The 22,175-nt window shown below is 40.0% G+C and overlaps 2 protein-coding genes across 2 annotated transcripts; both read right to left on the bottom strand.

Moving 5' to 3' along the window:
• Positions 1-1,438: 1,438 nt before the first annotated feature.
• LOC140200915 (protocadherin alpha-C2-like) lies at positions 1,439-5,098 on the bottom strand. Its single transcript, XM_072264565.1, has one exon. It carries the CDS (start codon positions 4,990-4,992, stop codon positions 2,593-2,595), a length of 2,400 nt encoding a protein of 799 aa, XP_072120666.1. The 5' UTR covers positions 4,993-5,098; the 3' UTR covers positions 1,439-2,592.
• A 4,724-nt stretch (positions 5,099-9,822) lies between these two features.
• On the bottom strand, positions 9,823-12,604 carry LOC140200914 (protocadherin alpha-C2-like). Its single transcript, XM_072264564.1, has 2 exons — positions 12,541-12,604; positions 9,823-12,419 (listed from the first exon to the last, which is right to left on the bottom strand). The coding sequence occupies exons 1-2, from the start codon at positions 12,561-12,563 to the stop codon at positions 10,043-10,045; spliced, it is 2,400 nt and encodes a 799-aa protein (XP_072120665.1). The 5' UTR covers positions 12,564-12,604; the 3' UTR covers positions 9,823-10,042.
• Between the last annotated feature and the right edge of the window lie 9,571 nt (positions 12,605-22,175).

Here is a 22,175-nt window from a genome sequence, read left to right as displayed (position 1 = left end):
CACTGGGAAGGAACATCATTCCTCCTTCCTTACTGGGAATAATTATACCTGAGTTACTTTCTAGTTCAGAAATGCTGCTGCCTTCACAAAATAAACTGAAATATCTTTATGACATCAAGTAAAACGGACTAATTCAATGTTGTCTTTATCTGATATGGATTTTCCATCTTGCTTTATTTTCGCCAGACCTTTGGCTATTTACTGTTCAGTTTAATTTTTGCCTTCGCTAATTTTGGTTCGCCCGTAATCTGGGTTATGCGCATTGTCGTAATCTGCCAGGTTACACTCAAGGCAAGATAAAAGTTGGCATGCAGTACTTCCATTGTCGGCTTCTGAAGAATTTATGGATGTTCGATAATCAAGTCAGGAGTTAGATAACATTTCACATTTGAACGCGGCAAGCGGTGCTACAGATGACGAATATAATATAAATCTAGCTACTACAATGTGGTCAATAATCTATATTAAAATGGTAAGTATAAGAATCTGGAAGTAGGATTAAAGTGTAGGCTATTACCATTATTCCAATATCCCTCTCAAAGTCAAATTCTTAAGAGTTTACAATATTATAGCTGAGTTACTTCTGCCCACCAACTCCCTGAACATTCATACACATGTTCTATCCCTTGAAGATTCAGTCACAAGTCCAGATGCCTCTTAAATGGTATGAGGGTATCCGTCCTCATCTTCTCTAAAGGCAGCGTTTTCCGCATTCCACTCACCCTCATGTATTTCTTCCTGAGGGCCTGAAACTAATACCTATCAGATTACTTCTAAACTCCTATCTCTCACGTTTTTTTCCTTAAGTGTTCATTTCTTGGACATTTCTAACAAGGGCAACAGAAATCTTAGCATTCCCTAACATATCTATCACCATCAGTCGTTATATGCACATTTGCCAAGTGGCGGCTCAGCCTCTTTTGTCCTAGAAATGACAAATGTAACGCATTCAAAATGCACCCATAAAATAAATTCCTTTTTCCAAGTGAAGTCTTGGGCACACCCCAGCGCTGTAACGTCCTTCTTTAGAGTAATCAGAATTAAAGGCTTGTTATATTTCTATTGTCTTATTTCCCCCGAAACTGACGCATATGTTGCTATTTTCCACACTTGATGATTTATTTCCAGCCAATTTTGAAGCTTTGGTGTAGTTTTTAAAAAATTGCACAATGGTGCCAAACAGCTTTTGGCATTGTCTCCAGAATTACCTGAGACATTCCGTTCAGTATACATGCTGATTCTAGAGAATGACTATAGTAGTAGAGAATGAAGCCATCTTTTACTTTCAGAATAGCGGTCTAATTTATCTTCATTATATGTTCAATTATTGCTGAAGTAGAGCAGGAATCATTTTCCATTATATTTCAGTTTATTGAATCTAACAATTTGTTACTGAAAAACAAAACAAGTGCCCTCAATATCTTTTCTGAATCTCTGGGGACACAAAATAAATCAGAGAATTTCTAGTAAACATAGCAATACTTTTATATTTCTCTGCTTTGATTTTTGTACTATTTTCTTCTTACTTGGTCTAAGCAAGTACCTCTTCTGATATGCCATTATATGCTACTTCAAATAGGTATAAATAAATGACTTAACATTGAACATCCAAGAACAATTACTAAAACAATATGTTCTTTGCCATATTTCATTTCAGCTTCATTTAACATTCATCTACTCACAAAATTGTCTATTTTCAACAGTTTTTACTTTTTAAGGGAAAGTGCAATCATTCTTCAATGGAGCATACTTCAAAATAACAACATCATGTATACATAAGAACTTATTGCATAATAAACCCAACTACGCTACCCAAAACTAGGCTTTGGTTATTTTCCCCTCTCAGCTCGTCATTTAAAGTCGAATTAGGTACTTCATAAAAAGGATTATCTGGGTAAATTATCGCTGTAAGCTTACTTAAACATCCCCCAGCAGTCTTTCTCTAGAAAGCACAAGCTCTGGGTCGACATTTCAGGAAACTGTAGTGAGGAATGTATTTATCCATATGACAGGGATCTTACATATTTCTGTATAGATAGTTATGGAGACCAAGTCGTTCAATATACTTAATAAGGAGGCAAATTTCAAGCCACTGAAATCATTAAGAGGTATGGTGAGAAAGTGGAAATGCAATATTGAGGCTCTTCCATGATAAAAGCGAACTGGCTTGAAGGAGAGAATAGCCCACCATGTTTATATTCACTTCGTTTCCACCATCCTAACAAAATCACTCGAAAAATCTTCTCTGACTCTCCCGAAGCACAATGGCAACGTTGCTGTATGTTATATTAGAGACTTTTTTTTTCTTGGTGTTCACGCTTTAAAACAAAGTTTCGTCCATGATGGAATATACACTTTGCTATTATGAATAAACGTTTTGAAATTATAACTCGATCATTATTCTAGATGCCAGACATGCAGTCTGGAAGCCACGTAGGTATCATTCTTTTTAGGAAGGAAAGTAATGGATGAGAAATGGAACAATGGAAAATCAACATGAAGAATATCTGTAGCAAGACAAGACCTCTTCTGAATTACATTACATACTGTTAATCACTCGTTAAACACAGAGCAAAACTGCATTCCAATGCTCTATCTAACAACTAAATCATCAGCACTGATGTCATTCAATGGGCGTGTAGGCTGACAAGTCGATAGAAATAGAAAATCACTCTTGGATGATGCCGGTGATAATCGAACCGTATAATGATAAGGATCAGAATTAGTCAGCATTTGGCCAGCTTTATAATAATTTTGTAATTCATTTCCAACAGATCTTCTACTAACTACGGCGTTGGAAGCCCTCTGCATACAGCAACAACACGCTGCAGAGTTCTGATAAATAGAATTACTTCGATCTTGTTTGCATTTGAAGAAAACCAATAAAATGATTATAAGAAGAAAAACGAGGCTTGTCGATCCAAATACAAATATTAAATATAGATTAAGATCTGAAAAATATGTTACATTTTTCTGAGTATTTGCACGCTCTGAAGGGTTTCCACTGCTGTTCGCTGTGATCGATAAGCATATTGTAACTGAGCTTGAGAGACTTGGTTGACCACTGTCTTTCACCAGGACTACCAAGTTTTGTATGGTGCTGTCGTCAGCTATAAAAGATCGGGTTGTTCTGATTTCTCCAGTGTGAAGGCCCACAATGAAAAGACTAAGATCAGTAGCTTCAATTATCTCAAAGGAAAGCCGTGCATTTTGCCCCGAATCCTCATCATTTGCGATTACCTTCGTGACCAAGGAGTTGGAAGATATTGAATGCGGCACTATTGACAATGCTACTGAGCTGTTCCAAGCAGGTGGAGAAATTATTATTGGAGGATTGTCGTTTTGATCCAAGATTATAATTCTAACAATAGCAGTGTTGCTCAGTGACGGAGATCCAGCATCACGGGCTAAAATTATGATTTGAAAATTCTTTACTTGTTCATAGTCAAAGGAACGCAGAGCGAATATGCTCCCGCTTTTCGAACTTACCGCAAAGAAAGAAGGCTCAGGCAGTGCTTCTGGCTTGTTCTCCAGAATAGAGTAGGAGACGTCTCCATTGTTTTCCAAATCAGGATCCAACGCGGTAACAGAAAAAATAGATCGGCCTGGAAAATTGTTCTCCATCAGATAGACATCGTATGAGGACTGTAAAAACTGCGGAGCATTGTCATTTATATCGGAAACTGAAACGCTGATGGTTTCAATTGTAGTAAGAGAGGGCGATCCAGCATCCCATGCTGAAATTGATATGTTATACTGTGAGATTGCTTCACGATCAAGTTTCTTTCCAGTTATAATCTTGTAGCGATTCGACAAAATCATTTCAACCTTAAATGGAATATTTTCTGGAATCCGACAGTGAACGAGCCCATTTTCCCCAGAGTCTCTGTCTGTTACTTCAAATACAGCAATGACACTACCCAATGTTGCATTCTCTGAAATCAGGTTCTTTACTGAAGTCAGCTTTATGTCGGGAGCATTATCATTCGCGTCAACAACAGTAACCAAAACCTTAGCATGTCCCACATTTGGTAGGTTGTCCACAGCTTGTACATCAAGCTCATAATCGAATGTTTTTTCAAAATCTAGTAAGCCATTAACTATGATCTCTCCCGTTTCAGCGTCCAAAATGAACAACTCACGTACGTCTGGGGATGCGTAATTACTAAAAGAATATTTAAACTCAGCGTTTAAGCCTTCATCCAAATCATTTGCACGCAGTTTTATTAGCAGGGTGCCCACGGGTGAGTTTTCTAACACCTTGGCCTTATATATGTCTTGATCGAAGGCAGGTGCGTTATCATTTATGTCTGTAACAGTAATAACAATTTGAGCGGTACCTGACCTGTGTGGGTTCCCACCATCTACAGCCGTTAATACCAATTGAAAATACGGATTTGTTTCACGGTCTAAGTGTTTCTGTAGAACCAGTTCAGCGATTTTCCTCCCACCTTTCCTTGTCTGAACCTTAAGGCTGAAAAAATCATTAGGGCTAAGGTGGTAATTGGCGACCGAGTTTAAACCAACGTCCGGATCATGCGCGCTCTCGAGAGGAAAGCGCGCTCCTGGTGTGAGTAATTCAGGGAGCTGCAGAGAAATTACTTCCGTTGGGAAAATCGGCGAATTGTCGTTTTTATCTAATATCGTCACCTCAACGGGAAATATTTCGTCCGGATTTACCATCGCGAGATCAAACCGAATAGAACAAGTTGAAGCTTCCTTGCAGAGCTGTTCCCTGTCGATGCGTTCATTGACAAATAAAATTCCGCTTTGTGTATTTACCTCGAAATATTGGCTCTCCCCGCGAAGAACCAGTTGTAGTTTTCGGACTAATAACTCACGAACGTCCATCACCAGATCATTAGCAATATTTCCGACCACGGCACCAATCTCTAGGTCCTCCGAAATAGAGTAATTAATTTGTCCGAAAGCCACCTTGATAAGATTAAGTAAAATTATCAAATATGCTCCTGTACCATAAGCAGTCGCCATTGCTTGAATATACCGTGTATTTTTATTTTGTGTTGAATCTGAAGCACTTGATTCTTTCTCCCAGAGGAATATCTTGCATCAAAGTATCAACGCTGAATTCATGGAAACAAACCTCATTAATATTTATTATAACAGCTGCATGCTGCAAACGCAGTCACCGTCTATCTGCCGGATGTTCTAGTGTGTGCTTGGTATCTGTGGTGGGGGTAGATCCCTTGCAACGTCATGGGTTCTTATTGGCCGAGAGCGAAACAAAGAGAGGGCACCATGGTTTTCTTAAAGCAGACTTGTCTGAATTTTATTTCATCAGTATTTAAAACTGTTCAACGAAAAATCACAATGAAGTGCAATGATCTGATTTTTATAACTGCGTTTCCTCCCATATGCATGTTAATTAAAATAAATGGTGTAGTTCTTCCTTTAGTAACGGCCAGTGTGTAGTTTCTGCATATAAATTTCAACACATTTTCTTTTAATCCCGGCTATTGTTCGCACAATTATAACAATATTTAATTAGTCATAGTGATACTTTATAGATCCCGGGGGAAATTGGTTTTCGTTATAGTTGGACCATAAGTAATAAATAGTAATAAACCATAAATAGTTAAATAGTCAAAAGTAAATTATGCCAGTAAATAAGTCCATGACCAGCCGATTAGCTCAGGGTGTCTGACCCTCCAAGGGAGGAGTTGTAAAGTTTGATAGCCACAGGCAGGAATGACTTCTTATGACGCTCTGTGTTGCATCTCTGTGGAATTAAGGTAAAACTTTCAAAATGTTTCAAAAATTCCAACTGAGCACTACCTCGTCGTTTGATTAAAATCACAGGTTACACGCACAGGTATAAAATATCTGTTTCTTTTTACCTCTAGGTACAGATTAATTGTTCGCCTATAAATGAGGGAATGGCCTATAATCTGGGAAAAAATCTTATTAATTACACTGAAGGTGAAGAGAGTAGCTGTCATTATAAAAATGTGGTATTTCCTTAATTTAATACCTCAATTTTTATGATTTTTATTGTTTCTTCAGAATATGCAGTGCTGTAATGAGAGATCTGCAAAAGGATTCACTATTCTTTCCTTCTTTGGTTGAGATTGGAACGCACTTCGAATTTAGAACCGTGGGTAGGAAATGTGTGTGTGTGTGTGTGTCCGTGAAAATCTTATCACAGAACATAGATAGAATGCAGAAATATTACGATTGCGCCTTCATGCTACACAGAAACCACAAAGACAATCAGTGTTGGAAATAAAAATCTCGCATTGGATTCAGAGAATTCTTATTTAACGATTGCATCGGGGACAGAAACACTGTCTGGATTGAATGGAAATAGAAATAACACACTTTGATTTATAGCTATGATGGCAGTGCGTAGTTTTAGAAATCGTCGGTTTGATGGCTTCGTTACGCAGTATCATTTGTTTTCAGTGCTTTGTACTGAAGACAAATTGGCTCGGGAAAATCACAAATCTATGCAGACGGAGCTGCCCCCTGCTGGAAATGCAGACGTTTCGTTACTTTCTGCCTTTAAATGTCAATATTTGTAATCCGAAAGAGGACTTTTCCCAAAATAAAGAAAAAAATGCAGGACTTAATCCTTATAAATATCTATCTTTAACTTAAGAGCTGATTTCTATATGTTTTGGTAAATAAATATTACATGTCAATTACTTCACGGAAACACGAGGAAATCTGCAGATGCTGGAAATTCAAGCAACACACACAAAAAGTGCTGGTGAACGCAGCAGGCCAGACAGCGTCTATAGGAGGAGATACAGTCGACGTTTCGGGACGAGACCCTTCGTCAGGACTAACTGAAAGAAGATATAGTAAGGGATTTGAAAGTGAGAGGGGGAGGGGGCGATCCGACATGATAGGAGACGACAGGAGGAGGAGGAATGGAGCTAAGAGGTGGAACGTTGATTACCAAATGGGATGCAAGGCTGGAGACGGGAGAGGATCATGGGACGGGAGGACTAGGGGGAAAGAAAGTGGAGGTGGGGGTGGGGGGAAATCCTAGAGGATGGGCAAGGAGTTATAGTGAGCGGGATAGAGGGAGAAAAAAGAGAGGAGAAAAAAGGAAAAGAAATAATAATATTGTGCAGAGTACGTCCAAGTAGGTTTCATCCTCAAAGTGTAAGATGGTATGCATTTGAGGACAAGGAAGTGACGAATATATGCAGTAATTTACAGGACACGAAGGAATACTGATGAACAGATAGACGGCGGAATCATTGAAAATTTCTCTGATGGGGAAAAAAAAGGAATAGAGCACGCTCGGGGTTTATATCTTGGGCAAAATATAATACTTGGGAGGTTTTGTCAACTTTAAAAAATATGGTTTTTGACGAGCTTGGAGCATTTTGTGTTCTTCTGGCCGCCACACTGTAAGAAAAGTGTGATTGTGGTGCAAAAGGTGTAAAATTATTCGTGAGGATAATTCGTGTGGTTTCGAGACTTTAGTTATGAAGAGTTACTACGGCTGCACCTGTATTCTGTGGAGAAACGAAGGCTAAGGGTGACATAAACTAAACATAATATTATGATCGCAGAGGTAATAAAAGTGTTTAGGCATAGGCTTATCAAAATCAGGACGGTGTCGTTTTAAAGTAAGGTTTGAGTTTTAAAAAAATAAGGGGATTTTAAATTTACCTTTACATATAAGGCGATTGATACTTCGAATACCGACCAGACGAAATGATAGAATCACATACTTTTACTATTCTTAGAGATATACAGGCAGACACAACATAGAAGGCATAGAGAAATGCAATTGTAATCCAGGAGAAAGAGATTAAAGTGGGCGGGGTGGGGGGGGGGAGAAAGTTTTCTTTGTAGTTGGAGGCCCGACGGGTCCTTTCCTAATTTTTTTAAGTCTATGAACTTGAGACAATATAATAGCAACATCTCAGATCCTCATAGCCAAACTACCATGCTAAGTATCACCCACATCCTGAAATGCTTCCCGGATAAATTCTATGTCCCATTTCCGAAAGGTATCTGGATATCAGCAATAGATTCTGGCTTTGATATGGGCAGCATTATATGCAAATTTTTTATTCCTTGGTGTTTCCAAAGAACGAAATAATGGGCGCAACCCAGGGTCGCCACGTAAAGCAGGGATGTTGACAGTATTCAAAATTGAGGCATACAGACTATTCAGCCTATTGCGTTCGCGCCGACCATCAAGCACCCTTCCACACAAATCGCTATTTCCTCCTTGCATGACGGACAAAACATCCATCGTCACCTTAATTCGAAGGACTTTAGAGTGGCTGCCAACCATCTAGTTACTAGCATGCGAATGGAAACCAGAGCAGCCGGGCAGAAGCATGAATCACTTGGACAACTTGTGGGCATCAGCTGGACAGATCGTAAAGGGGAAGACTGAAATTGCTCGTATGGAGCTGTGCTACAACTTTGTTAACTGTTGCGCCGTTATACGGCCGAACTCGTTCTCGTGAGAAACTAAACAAGCTGAATACATCAAACAACGAACTTAAAGAGAAATTAGTTTCAATATTAATTATTTTATTGCAAGCAACATGGAAATAAGGAAATAAAATGTAGTATTATCTTTCCTACGAGCAAAGAAAATTGAATTGCAAATGTACTACTGATATATTGCTATTGGATAGACTACTTTATGTCGATTAACTAAAAGAAAATCACAAGGTATTCTTAAAAACGCAAACACGAGAAAATCTGCAGATGATAGAAGTTTAAGCAACGCACACAGAATGCTGGTGGAACGCAGCAGACCAGGCAGCATCTATAGGAAGCAGTACAGTCGACGTTTCGGGTCGAGACACTTCGTCAGGACTAACGGAAAAAAGAGATAGTAAGAGATTTGAAAGTGGCGGGGGGGGGGGGATCCGAAATGATAGGAAAAGGTAGGAGGGGGAGGGATGAAGCTAAGAGCTGGGGAGTTGATTGGCAAAAGAGATACAAGGCTGGAGAAGGGAGAGTATCTTAGGACGGAAGGCCTTGGAAGAAAGAAAGGGGGAGGGAGGCACCAGAGGCAGATGGAGAACAGGCAAGGAGTTATTGTGAGAGGGAAAGAGAGAAAAAAAATCGGGATAGGGTAAGAAGGGAAGGAAGGGCATCAACCGAAGTTAGAGAAATCAATGTTCGTGCCATCAGGGAGGCTACCCAGAAGAAATATAAGGCGTTGTTCCTCCAACCTGAGTGTGACTTCATCTAGACAGTAGAGGAGCCTATGGATTGACATATCGGAATGGGAATGGGATGTGGAATTAAAATGTATGGCCACTTAGAGATCTTGCTTCCTCTGGCGGACAGAACGTAGGTGTTCAGCGAAGCGATCTCCCAATCTGCGTCAGGTCTCCTCTACTGTTGAGATGAAGCCACACTCAGGTTGGAGTTATAACACCTTATATTCCGTCTGGGTAGCCTCCAATCTGATGGTATGGACACTGATTTCTCTAATTTCCATTAGTGCCTCTCCTCCGCTTCTTACTCCATCTCTAATGTTTAATTAATTTTCTCTCTCTGTCCCTCTCACAATAACTCCTTGTCTGCTCTCCATCTTCCTCTGGTGCTCCCCTCCCCATTTCATTCTTCCAAGCCCTTCCGTCCTATGATACTCGCCCTTCTCCAGCCTTGTATCCCTTTTACCAATCAACTTCTCAGCTCTTAGCTTCATCCCTCTCCCTCTTGTCTTCTCCTATCGTTTCGGGTCTCCCCATCCCCCTCTTACTTTCAAATTTCTTACTATCTCTTTTTTCCGTTAGCCTTGACGAAGGTTCTCGACCCAAAACGTCTACTGTACTTCTTCCTATAAATGCTGCCTGGCCTACTGCGTTCCACCAGCATTTTGTCTGTGTTACAAGGTATTCTTTTCAGTTTTTACTATCACAGATGATCCAATTTATATGAACAGAACAACTGTATGCGTCAATCAAAACATTTTCACCGGCATTCACCAATGTATCAATTTACCCTTACACTGAACTTACTGTGCTATAGGTTCGATTGATCTTACATATCAACTGAAGGAAAATGGCCTTTGAAGTATTTTTCCGATTCAAGAACGTTGAAATTCATCAAGAGGCAACGTAGGATGATGAGGTTTTAAGAGCAAGAAATCGCTATTCGATGAATCAGGTGAGAGTGTAACGGTGTAGTTATACGACTCCCGAATGGGCAACGTCTGTCCAGCACCAGCATAATTCAGAACTGCTTTCGGCACGGCTCTGCGATTAGAGTCGTCATTAGAATTGTGACAGCAGATTCTACAACTGTAACCGTAAATATTTTTATTTTGATTACACTTCATAATTACCAGCAAAACTATTATGAGAAGAAATATGCAGGAAGTTGACCCTAACAGTATTATCAATATCAAATTTAAGTCGGAAAAAAGCAGCTGATCTTTCGACTTATTTGTTAGTTCGGAAAAGTTTTCAGTAGCATTGTGCAAGAATGAAATCACAACTGTAACTGTACTGGAGAGACTCGGTTGTCCATTGTCTTTCACCAAGATTACTAGTCCATGGTCACGACGATCTTCATTCTGAAACCTTTGGGACACTCTGATTTCTCCTGAGTGAAGTCCTACAGTGAACAACGTACGATCTGTAGCTTCCAAAACTTGGTAGTAAAGACGTGCGTTCTGACCGGAATCGGCATCAGTTGCCATTATCTTGGAAACAACCATTCCTGGATATGGGGAGTGCGGCACAATCAGAGTCGCCGCTGCGTTTTTCCGTTTGGAAGGTGAAACTATCACTGGAGCATTGTCATTTTGGTCTAAAATCACCACATTCACTGTGGCGGTGCTGCTCATTGCAGGAGATCCAGAGTCAGACGCTTGAACTTTGAATTGGAAATTCTTCAGCTTTTCGTAGTCAAAAGAGCGCAGGGCGTAAATGCAACCACTGTCTGAGTTAACGGATACAGCGCCTGATGGAGAAGAATCTCCAATGGGACTCTCCACAAGTGAATACGATATCTTGCCATTCTTGTCAAAATCAGGATCCAAAGCTGTAACAGTAAATATAGATCCACCCGGTGCGTTGTTTTCCATGACAAACACCCGGTACGAAGATTGTGTAAACTTCGGTACGTTATCGTTAATATCTGAGACTGAAATGAATAAGGTTTTGTTTGCTGAAAGAGAGGGTAGCCCTGCATCCCAGGCGGTAATAGGGATGTCATACAGCGGAATGCTTTCGCGGTCCATAGCATCGTTAACTATCAACTTAAACTGGTTGTTCAGAGATTTTTGTAGTTTAAAGGGAACATTCGTGGGAATCCGACAACGTATTTGTCCATTCTCGCCAGAATCGCGATCTGTAACACTTATAATAGCGACGACAGTCCCGAGAGCATCATCTTCGCGCACATTGCTGGATATTGATGTCACCCGTATTTCCGGAGCGTTATCATTAACATCAGTTAAAACAACGATAATTTTAGCGCGTCCACTTAATGCCGGTACACCCTTGTCCACAGCCTGTACTTCAATTTCATAAACGTTTTCTGCTTCGTAGTCCAGTGGTCCATTCACATAAATCTGCCCGGATTCTGAGTCCAAAGTAAATAATTCTCGAACACTTTGAGAAACGTGTGTACTGAAAGAATACTTTATTTCACCATTTGCTCCTTCATCTAAATCAGCAGCCTTTATTTTCGTCACCAGGGTACCAGTGGGTGTGTTCTCTGTGATACTAACCCGATATGTATGACGTTCGAATGTGGGAGCGTTATCATTGGCATCCACGATAGATATAATGATTTCTGCTGTACCAGATCTCGGAGGAATCCCACCGTCAATGGCTGTCAGTATTACATGGAATTCTGACTGCTGTTCGCGGTCGAGAGGTTTTTGCAATATCAGTTCTGTAATTTTACTCCCATCATCTACTTCCTTTTCTTTCAGACCGAAGTGCTCATTTGAGTTGATCTTGTATGAAATACCTGCATTTGTTCCCATGTCGGCATCCTGGGCTCTATCGAGTGGAAAGAGTGCGCCTGTTGCGGTTAATTCAGATATCTGTATACTGTACTTGTTTTCCCTAAAACTTGGTGCATTATCATTTATATCTACTATCTCCACGTCAACGCGATGCAGTTCCAAAGGATTTTCTAAAGCTGCATCATACGAAACAGAGCAAGTCGGCATTTGCTTGCAGAGGGCATCCCTGTCGATTCGCTCTTTTACAACTAAAATACCGTTGTGCAAGTTTACCTTCAATAGCTGAAGCTTATCATCGGAGAGCAGTCTGAGTTTTCGATCGGTTATTTCTGGAATGCTTAGGCTTAAATCCTCAGCAATATTCCCAACGAATTCTCCGAGCTCCAGTTCTTCGGGAATCGAGTACCGAATTTGTCCACAGACGAGATGCAAGGCGCACACAAGATGAATGAAAGACAATCCGTGTTCTGTCGCCATGATTTTCCTAGAATGGATTAAGGAAATCGTTTGAATTTGCATCAATCGATTTGCTGAACTCGATCTTAGTAAAACTGCAAAATAGGACACATTGTCAGTATGATCTTATAAAAATTAAATATTCGTACCAAGATTTTCTTCTGAAGGACATACAGGAATTCAGCCCCGACGGCGTTCCCTATGCGTCTGTAGCGAGCGCAGTAATGTCGAAAAAGGGAGAGGTAGATCTCTCTCTCTCTGCGTCTAGGTTTCTATTGGTAGACAGCGACACAAAGAGTCCTTGCCCATTACTGCATCAAAAGTTTCTTAAAGCTGCACTGCCTTCAGTCAAATATCTGGATTTAATGGTGCGCAGTTAAATTTCTCCAGATTTCTGGAACGTATTTCTATTACATGTACCGGTTTATGTAAACATATTGATCAATGTAAACTATTATGCATAAAATAACCATAGGCTAATCTATAAATAAATTGACCTTTAGGTGATTTACCAAAAACATTACATTGCATGCTAGACTTTTACATAATTCATGTTGAAAAGGATTTTGGAACCATAAGCAACACACGCAAAATGTGGGAGAAGCTCAGCTAGTTATGTAGCATCTAAGCAAATGAATACACAGTCGACTTTTCCGGTGAGGTCCTTCTTCAGCACGGAGACGTAAGGGGAAAGACGCCAGAATATAAAGGCGAGGGAGGGGAATGAGGCGAGCTGAAAAGTCACTGAATTCTGTGAGGATGGAACAAAACACACTGATGTAGGTCGAGCAGTGGATGAGGTGTATATAGATTTCAGTAAGGCATTTGATAATGTTCCCCATGCAAGACTCCTCACTGAGTAAGGAGGCAGCCGATCTAAGGGGACCTTGCTTTGTGGATCCGGAATTGGCTTGCCTACTGAGAGCAAAGCGTGGTTTGAAGATGGTTCGTATTCTGCATGGAGGTTGGTGACTAGTGGATTTCTGCAGGGATATATTCTAGGACCCTTCCTCTTTGAGACTTTTATAGATGACCTGGATGAAGAAATAGAAGGGTGAGTTAGTACGTTTGCTGATGACACAAAGGTTGTGGTGTGGTGGATAGCCTAGAGGGTTCCCAAAGGTTACAGAGGGACATCGATAGGATGCAGAACTGGGCTGAGAAGTGTCAGATGGAGTTCAACGCAGATACGTGTGAAGTAGTTCATTATGGTACGTCGAATTGGAAGTCCGAATACAATGTAAATGGTAAGACTCTTGGTAGTGTGGAGGATCTGAGAAATCTTGGTGTCGGTGTCGATAGGAAACTCAAAGCTGCTGCGCAGTTTGACAGTGTTGTTATGAAAGCGTATGGTGTGCTGGCATTCATCACCGCGGGACTGAATTCAAGAGCTCTGAGGTAATGTTACAGCTACATTGGTCAGACCGCACATAGAGTACTCTGTTCAGTTCCGGTCACCTCACTACTGGAAGGATGTGGATACTATAGAGAGTGCAGAGAGATTTACAAGGATGTTCCCTGGATTGGAGGGAGTACATTATGAGAATAGGTTGAGTGTACTTGGCTTTTTCTCCTCGGAGCTATGGAGGATGAGAGGTAACCTGATAGGGGTGTATAAGATGATGAGGGGCATTGATCGCGTGGATAGCCAGAGGCTTTTTCCCAGGGCTGAAATGGGTAACACGAGGCGAGCATGGTTTTAAGGTGGTTGGAAATAGATACGAGCTGATGTCAGGTCTAAGCTTTCTCAAAGAGAGCGGTGGGTAAGTGGAAGGCAACACCGGAGGCGGCGTTGAAGCGGATACAATAGGGCCGTTTAAGAGCCTCTTAGATCGGTAAATGGGGCTTACAAAAATAGAGAGTAATGCGTTAGGGAATGTCTAGGCAGCTTCTAGGGTAGGCTACATGGTCGTCAGAGCATTGTGTGCCGAAAGACCTGTCATATGCTGTAAATTTCTGTTCTATGATAGGTGAAGCAAAGGTGGGTGGGAAAGGTCAAGGGCTGGAGAAGAAGGAAGTTCATAGGAGAGAAGAGTGGACCACAGGATAAAGGGATTTAGGAGGTGACCCAGGCGGAAGTGATAGCTCGGTGAGAAGAGGTGAAAAGTCACAATGGGGAAACAGGAGAAGAGGGGAGTGCTGGGATCTTTTTTTTCTCCCCATCGGAACGAGAAATCGATATTAATGCCCTGAGGTTGCAGGCGAGTTGTCATTTACAACCAACATCTTATACCTTACAGTTGACAACGCGTTAGATTTCAAAAAAGATTTATTCGTCGTGCTTCACAGAGGATTGAATAAATTGAAAATAAGCTGACTATTCCTTATAACTTCCTCACGACCATAAGGTGCTTCTCCTCTATTCTGATGGTGGCCTCACCTTGGCACAGAGCAGTCAATGGACCTACATGTCTGCACGGGAATAGGAATCTGAATTAAACTGTTTGGCTGCCGGGTAGTTAGCTGGTGGCGGATGGAACAAAGATGAATGAGGAAGATGTCCCCTATTTGATATCATACTGTGTTAATGATTCATAGGTCTACCAATTACACTTACGCTATGATTAGAAACCCATTTTCAGAACGGACTTAGACTTTTTATTATAATGCACTTTTCCGAACCTGCACGCCGATCTGTATCTGACTTCCTTCAGGTTTCTAACCGTTGGGTTAGTCGTGATGTTGGAGAGTAGGTCTGCGTGATCTGACTAATAGCGTCTTTTAGCAAGTGGTGTGCAGTCTGAAAAGTTAACTGCTTTTCTTTAGACAGACACGAATTGACACGTAAGTTCTACAGTAATTACATTTTTTCCCCTTTTCTTTCAAGTAACATAATGTGCGGCACTCGCCAAAAGCCGATACTTGGCCACATCATTAACAAATACAGATGCACCCAAAAAGTAGAATTCTATCTAATACACCCAAGAAGATTGTTGTTTAAAATGCGTATTACTATTGTTTTCATGGGAAAACTATAGTTATTAAATGAAATGTCATGCTGATGTAATAGCCATCCCGTTCATGGGAATAGTTACACGATCTTACGTCACGATCTTATGAGAAACCGGAATTGAATACTAAAATCATTTAAGTTAACTTGAATTTTTAAGGTGACACGAACCGTGGTTTCTTGTTTTCACCAGAACTGCAACCCATAAGACTTACTGTAGAAACCAAAATTGGGAAATGAACAACTATTTGCATTTCATAAACAGATTCTGCAGATGGTTGTAGATGGGTCATATTCTGCATGGAGGTCGGTGACCAGTGGTGTACCTCAGGGATCTGTCCTGGAAACCCTACTCTTCGTGGTATTTATAAATGAGCTGAATGAGAAAGAGGAGGGATGGGTTAGTAAATCTACTGATGGCACAAAGGTTGGTGGTTTGTGGATAGTGTGGAGGGCTGTCAGAGGTTACAGAGGGACATCGATAGGATGCAAAACTGAATTGAGAAGTGGCAGATGGAGTTCAACCCAGATAAGTGTGAGGTGGTTCATTTTCATAGGGCAAATATGATGGCGGAATATAGCGGTACTGGTAAGACTGTTGGCAGTGTGGAGGATCAGAGAATTTTTGGGGTCCGAGTCCATAGGACATTCAAAACTGCTACACAGGTTGACTCTGTAGTTAAGAAGGCGTATGGTGCATTGGCCTTCATCAAACATGAGGTAGAATTTAAGAGTCGAGAGGCAATGTCGCAGCTATATAGGACCCTGGTCAGACCCCACTTGGAGTACTGTGCTCAGTTCTGGTCGCCTCACTTCAAGAAGAATGAGGAAACCATAGAAATGGTGCAGAGGAGACTTACAAGAATGTTGCCTAGATTGGGGAGCATGTCTTATGAAAATAGCTTGAGTGAACTCGGCCTTTATTCCTTGGAACGCGGAGGATGAGAGGTGACCTGAGAGGGGTGTACAAAATGATGAGAGGCATGGATTGTGTGAATAATCAGAGGCTTTTTCCCCCCAGGGCTGAAATGGCTAGCACGAGAGGGCACAGTTTTAAGGTGCTTGGAAGCAAGTATAGAAGAGTTGTCAGGAATATTTTTTTTTACACAGAGAGTTGTGAGTGCGTTGAATGGCATGCCGGCGACCGTGGTGGAGGCGGATACGATAGGATCTCTTAAAGGACTACTGGACAGGGATATGGAGCTCCGAAAAATAGAGGGCTAGGGTAACCTTACGTAATTTCTCAGGTAAGGACATGTTCGGCACAGCTTTGCGGGCCGAAGGGCCTGTATTGTGCTGTAGGTTTTCTATGCTTCTGTATGTTTCTATGTAGGTAATCGAGAGCAATGCACACAAAATGCTCTAGGTACTCAGCTGGTCAAGTACCTCCTTTTTATTCATTTCCATAAATGCCATCCGACCTGATCATTTGTTCCAGCATTTTGTGATTGCAAACATTGCATTGCTCACTGCAGAGTTATTATCGTCAATATTCATTGTTTCAGCAATTACTTTGAAACCTCCAAATAGATCTGGAACTGCATTGCCCAATGTCCATCCATAAGCAATTCTTCGAATCAGCATCACCTTTGAACTCCTCATGATGTTCTATTTATCCAGTATATATTATATATACGCAATCTTAGAAATTTGTCTTTACTCTTACCGCTTCCTTTGTATGTTCTTCGAAAGGGTTCATACTAAAGCGAGCACTTGATTTCATTTCATAGTGGCTATGTGTATTAGAATATCCCTCTGAATTTTGCCTTCAGAAAGGAGAAATATGCTACGAAAAAAAGGAGCAGATAATACATGAACATTGGCGAGTTGACATTTACATCCAGCATCTTGTACCATACAGGTGCCAGCTATCTACCATATACCGTAAGTGCCTCAAAAAGATGGAATAAATCGCGAATAAATTGGCTCTTCCTTATATTTTCCTCACGGCTGCCACTCACAGCCACTCAGCAATCATATTCTCATAAAGGAAGGCGGACAGTCTTTGCGAGTGACAAATTCTGTAACAAATTGGCCTTCCTTTTCTAACCCTCTCACCGAACTCGTATACAGACTTGGCTCGTTTGCTAATTCCGCTCACAGCCACGTGACTCAGCGGTCAGAAGGCCTCCTTTCATACACAGTATACGTCTAGGGTCTGTATGATTTGGGAGAATCAACTAAACAGGAATGTCGTGTTGTGCTGATTAAAGAACCTTTGATTTGAGCGAATGATCTGTAAGTATTGCTATACCCGTCGGCAAGAAATAACAGATCGCACACCGTATAAAATTATAAAGAACGCATATTTACCAATTTCAGCATTATCAAACGGTTACTAAAAGAAAGGAAGGAATGGAAAAAAGTGCCCATTACAGTTAAACTAATCTAAATGAGTACATGACCATTGGAGCTCGTCTATTCCAAAGCCTGGTGCAACCATCACTCACGACGCCAAACTTAGGGTCCGCGTGAAAGCACCTGTCACGAATCGAAATTCCCTGGAAGTCCAACTGGAACAAACCGGTTCTCTTTCAGGAGTATTTCCCCTGCTCCTTGGCGCCATTCATCTGCTCAACACACTTCTTGATTTCTGTTACGCTCCAAATGTTGAATTTTTTAAGCATCTCTTTACATCCCTTCCTAATTTAAATCATTATATGTTGATAATGGGTGGAGATTTTAACTGTTGTTTAAATCCCTCGATGGATAGATGTATGTCTAATCAGATACTCCGAACAAATCGGCTACTCTTATCAACTCTTTTATGGTTGACTCTGGAGTATCAGAAATTTGGAGATTTTTAAATCCCAAGGATAAAGAGTTTTCATTCTTTTCCCATGTATATCATCATTATTCTAGAATTGATTATTTCCTTATTGATTCACGTTTAATTCCATTTATGATTGACTGTAACTAAGATTCCATTGCTATTTCCGATCATGCGCCATTGAGATTATCTATTATGTCAACGGATACATCTTCTAGTGCTAGACTATAGCGGTTCGTACCACTCTGCTTCAGGACTCGGACTATCTCAGCTTTATTGAGGAGCAGATTGACTTTTTCTTTTCAAAAAAAAAATTGGAAGAAATTTTCAGCGGAGTATTATGGGATACTTCTAAAGCATATATCCGTGGACAAATTATTTCATATTCTGCTGGACTGAAAAAGCGAATTAATAATGAAATACTTATGTTGGTTGACAAGATTAAAGAAATTGACAGAAAGTATTCTATTGCTCCGAATAATGAGCTTTATAAAGAGAGAGTTGAACTTCAAATGGAGCATAGTCTATTACTATCATCCTCGATCGAAAATCAATTAATTAAAACTAGGAGTCAGTTTTATATACATGGTGATCAAACTGTGAAATAACTGGCTATTCAATAGAAAACTGCTTCGGTTAAATGCCAGGTCATTAAGATACGTAGAAGAGATGGTACTCTGACGGTTGATCATGATGAGATAATCAAATCCTTTCAAGAATTTTATACTTCTTTATACCAATCAGAATTTCCTGATGACCCCACTATGATGTCTGAATTGTTAAGGAAATTGAAAGTTCTGAAATTTCCATCCAATGAACGTTTAAAATTAGATACACCTTTTATGGAAGAAGAAATTAAGGATGCTATTTCCTCGATGAATTCAGGTAAAGCACCTGGTCCAGATGGCTATACATATAGTCGATCTTTTAAACTCCTTTTCTACTATACCTGCCCTTTGGTTATGTACAGTTTTTCAGGATGCAGTATTTATAGGTAAAATACCACAATCTTTTCATCGAGCTTCTATTTCCCTAATTCTTATAAAAGACAAGGATCCTACTGAATGTGCATTATATAGGCCTATATCCTTGCTAAATGTGAATTCCAAGATTTTTTTCTAAAATACTGGCAACTAGACTGGAGAAAGCATTGCCTCAAATTATCTCTGTTGACCAGACTGGATATATTAAAAATCGCTATTCCTTCTTTAATATTCGGAGATTAATGAATATTGTTTATACTTCTTCATCTAGAACTCCAGAATGTGTCATTTCACTGGATGCTGAGAAAGCTAGTGACAGAGTCGAATGGACTTATTTGTTTAATGCGCTTGAGAAATTCAATTTTAGTCCGACATTTGTATCTTGGATTAAATTGATATACCATACCGCTTCGGCTTCGGTATCTACCAATAATCAAAGATCTCCCTTTTTTCAGTTATTTCGCAGTAATAGGCTGGGTTACCCTCTTAGTACAAATCCCATTTCCAGAAAAGTTGGGATATTTTCCAAAATGCAATAAAAACAAAAATCTGTGATATGTTAATGCACGCGAACCTCTATTTAACTGACAAAAGTACAAAGAAAAGATTTTCAATAGTTTTACTGGCCAACTTAATTGTATTTTGTAAACATACACAAATTTAGAATTTGATGGCTGCAACACACAACAAAAGTTGGGACAGAGGCATGTTTACCATTGTGTTACATCATCTTTCCTTTTAATGACACTTTTCAATCGTTTTGGAACTGAGGATACTAATTGTAGTAGATTTGCAATTGGAAATTTTGTCCATTCTTGCTTGATATGGGACTTCAGCTGCTCAACAGTCCGTGGCCTCCGTTGTCTGATTCTCCTCTTCATGATGCGCCATACATTTTCAATAGGAGATAGATCTGGACTGGCAGCAGGCCAGTCAGGCACACGCACTCTGTGTCTACAAAGCCACGCTGTTGTAGCCCGTGCAGAATGTGGTCTGGCATTGTGCTGCTGAAATAAGCATGGACGTCCGAGGAACAGACGTCGCCTTAATGGCAACATATGTCTCTCTAAAATCCTAATATACGCCTCAGAGTCAATTATACCTTCACATACATGCAACTCACCCATGCCGTGGGCATTGATACACCCCCATACCATCACAAATGCCGGCTTTTGCACCTTTCACTGATAACAATCTGGATGGTCGCTTTCATCTTTGGCACAGAGAACTCGACGTCCGTTTTTTGCGAAAACTAGCTGAAATGTGGACTCATCTGACCACAGCACACGGTTCCACAGTTTTTTAGTCCATCTGAGAAAAGCTCAGGCCCAGAGAACTCGCCGCCGTTTCTGCATTGAGTTGATGTATGGCTTCCTCCTTGCGTAATACAGTTTCAAGTTGCATTTCTGGATGCAGCGACGGACTGTGTTGAGTGACAATGGTTTTCCGAAGTACTCCCGAGCCCCGGTGGCTATAATTGTCACAGTAGCATGACGGTTTCTTAGGCAGTGCCGCCTGAGGGCTTCAAGATCACGCACATTCAACAGTGGTTTCCGACCTTGCCCTTTACGCACTGAGATGTCTCTGAATTATCTGAATCTTTTCACAATATTATGTACTGTAGATGTTGAAAGACCTAAATTCGCTGTAATCTTGCGTTGACAAATGTTCCTTTTGAACTGACTAAAAATTCTCTCATGAATTTTCTCACAAAGGGGTGAGCCACGACCCATCCTTACTTACAAAGACTGAGACTTTGATGGACGCTACTTTTATACCCAGTCATGATACCTCACTTGCTACCAATTAGCCTGCTTAATGTGGAGACTTCCAAAACGGTGTTACTTGAATATTCTGTGCACTTCTCAATCTTATTTTAACTCTGTCCCAACTTTTGTTGAGTGTGCTGCAGCCATCAAATTCTAAATTTGTGTATGTTTACAAAATAAAATTAAGTTGGTCAGTAAAACTATTGAAAATCTTTTCTTTGTACTTTTGTCAGTTAAATAAAGGTTCACGTGAATTAAAATATGGCAGATTTTTGTTTTTATTGCATTTTGGAAAATATCCCAACTTTTCTGGAAATGGGGTTTATACATTATTATTCGATATTGCCCTGGAACTTTTAGCTATTGCTATTCGTGACTCACCTAATATATTTGGCATTACCCGCGGGAATGCAATACACAAGCTATCAATATATGCAGATGATTCATTATTATATATTTCTAACCCTGAGAAATTCATTCCGGCAGTTTTAACTCTGCCTGCTCAGTTTCGTAACTTTACTGGTTACAAATTCAATCTTAGTAAGAGTGAACTTTTCTCATTAAATATGTAGCTTCCCATTTATAGACGTTCACCATTCAGATTGATTACTGATTATTTTACTTATCCGGGTGTTAAAATTACTAAGAAGCATAAGGACTTCTTTAAGTTTATTTTTTTTTATCGTTAATTAATCAGGTTAAACAATTGTTTACTACATGGTCCCCATTATCTTTGTCACTGATTGGCCGAATCAGTGCTATTAAAATGATTATTCTACCTAAATTTGTATATCTATTTCAAGCGGTACCAATATTTATTCCTAAATCCTTTTTTGATACTGTTGATTTTAAAATTTCCTCATATATGGCAGAATAAAAATCCCAGATTAAGTAAAAAATACTTACAGAAGCCCAAAGAAAACCGTAGTTTGGCATTCGCCGAATTTAAGATTTTATTACTGGGCAATTAAAATTGGATATTTAATATTTTGGACACAAGATTAGGATATAATCCCAAGTCCACAATGGGTAAACCTTGAATGTTACTCTGTACAAAGGTTTTCGTTGGTCTCTATTTTAGGAACTTCTCTTCCCTTTGTTCTCTCTATATAGAATAAACTAATGGTTAATCCAATAGTTAAACATACACTACGAATATGGTTTCAATTTCCTAAATTTTTTGGTTTGAACAAATTTATTTTATCAAGCTCTATTATATCTATTTTTTTTTCCAATCTTCTGTTATGGATCAAGCCTTTTTGACATGGAAAGTGAAGGGTATAATATGCTTTCGTGATTTATTCTTGGATTT

Source organism: Mobula birostris, chromosome 7 (assembly GCF_030028105.1).
Source record: "Mobula birostris isolate sMobBir1 chromosome 7, sMobBir1.hap1, whole genome shotgun sequence".
NCBI classification, from domain to species: Eukaryota; Metazoa; Chordata; class Chondrichthyes; order Myliobatiformes; family Myliobatidae; genus Mobula; species Mobula birostris.
The sequence above is the reverse complement of the archived record's forward strand: the minus strand, read 5'-3'. Positions and strand labels throughout refer to the sequence as shown.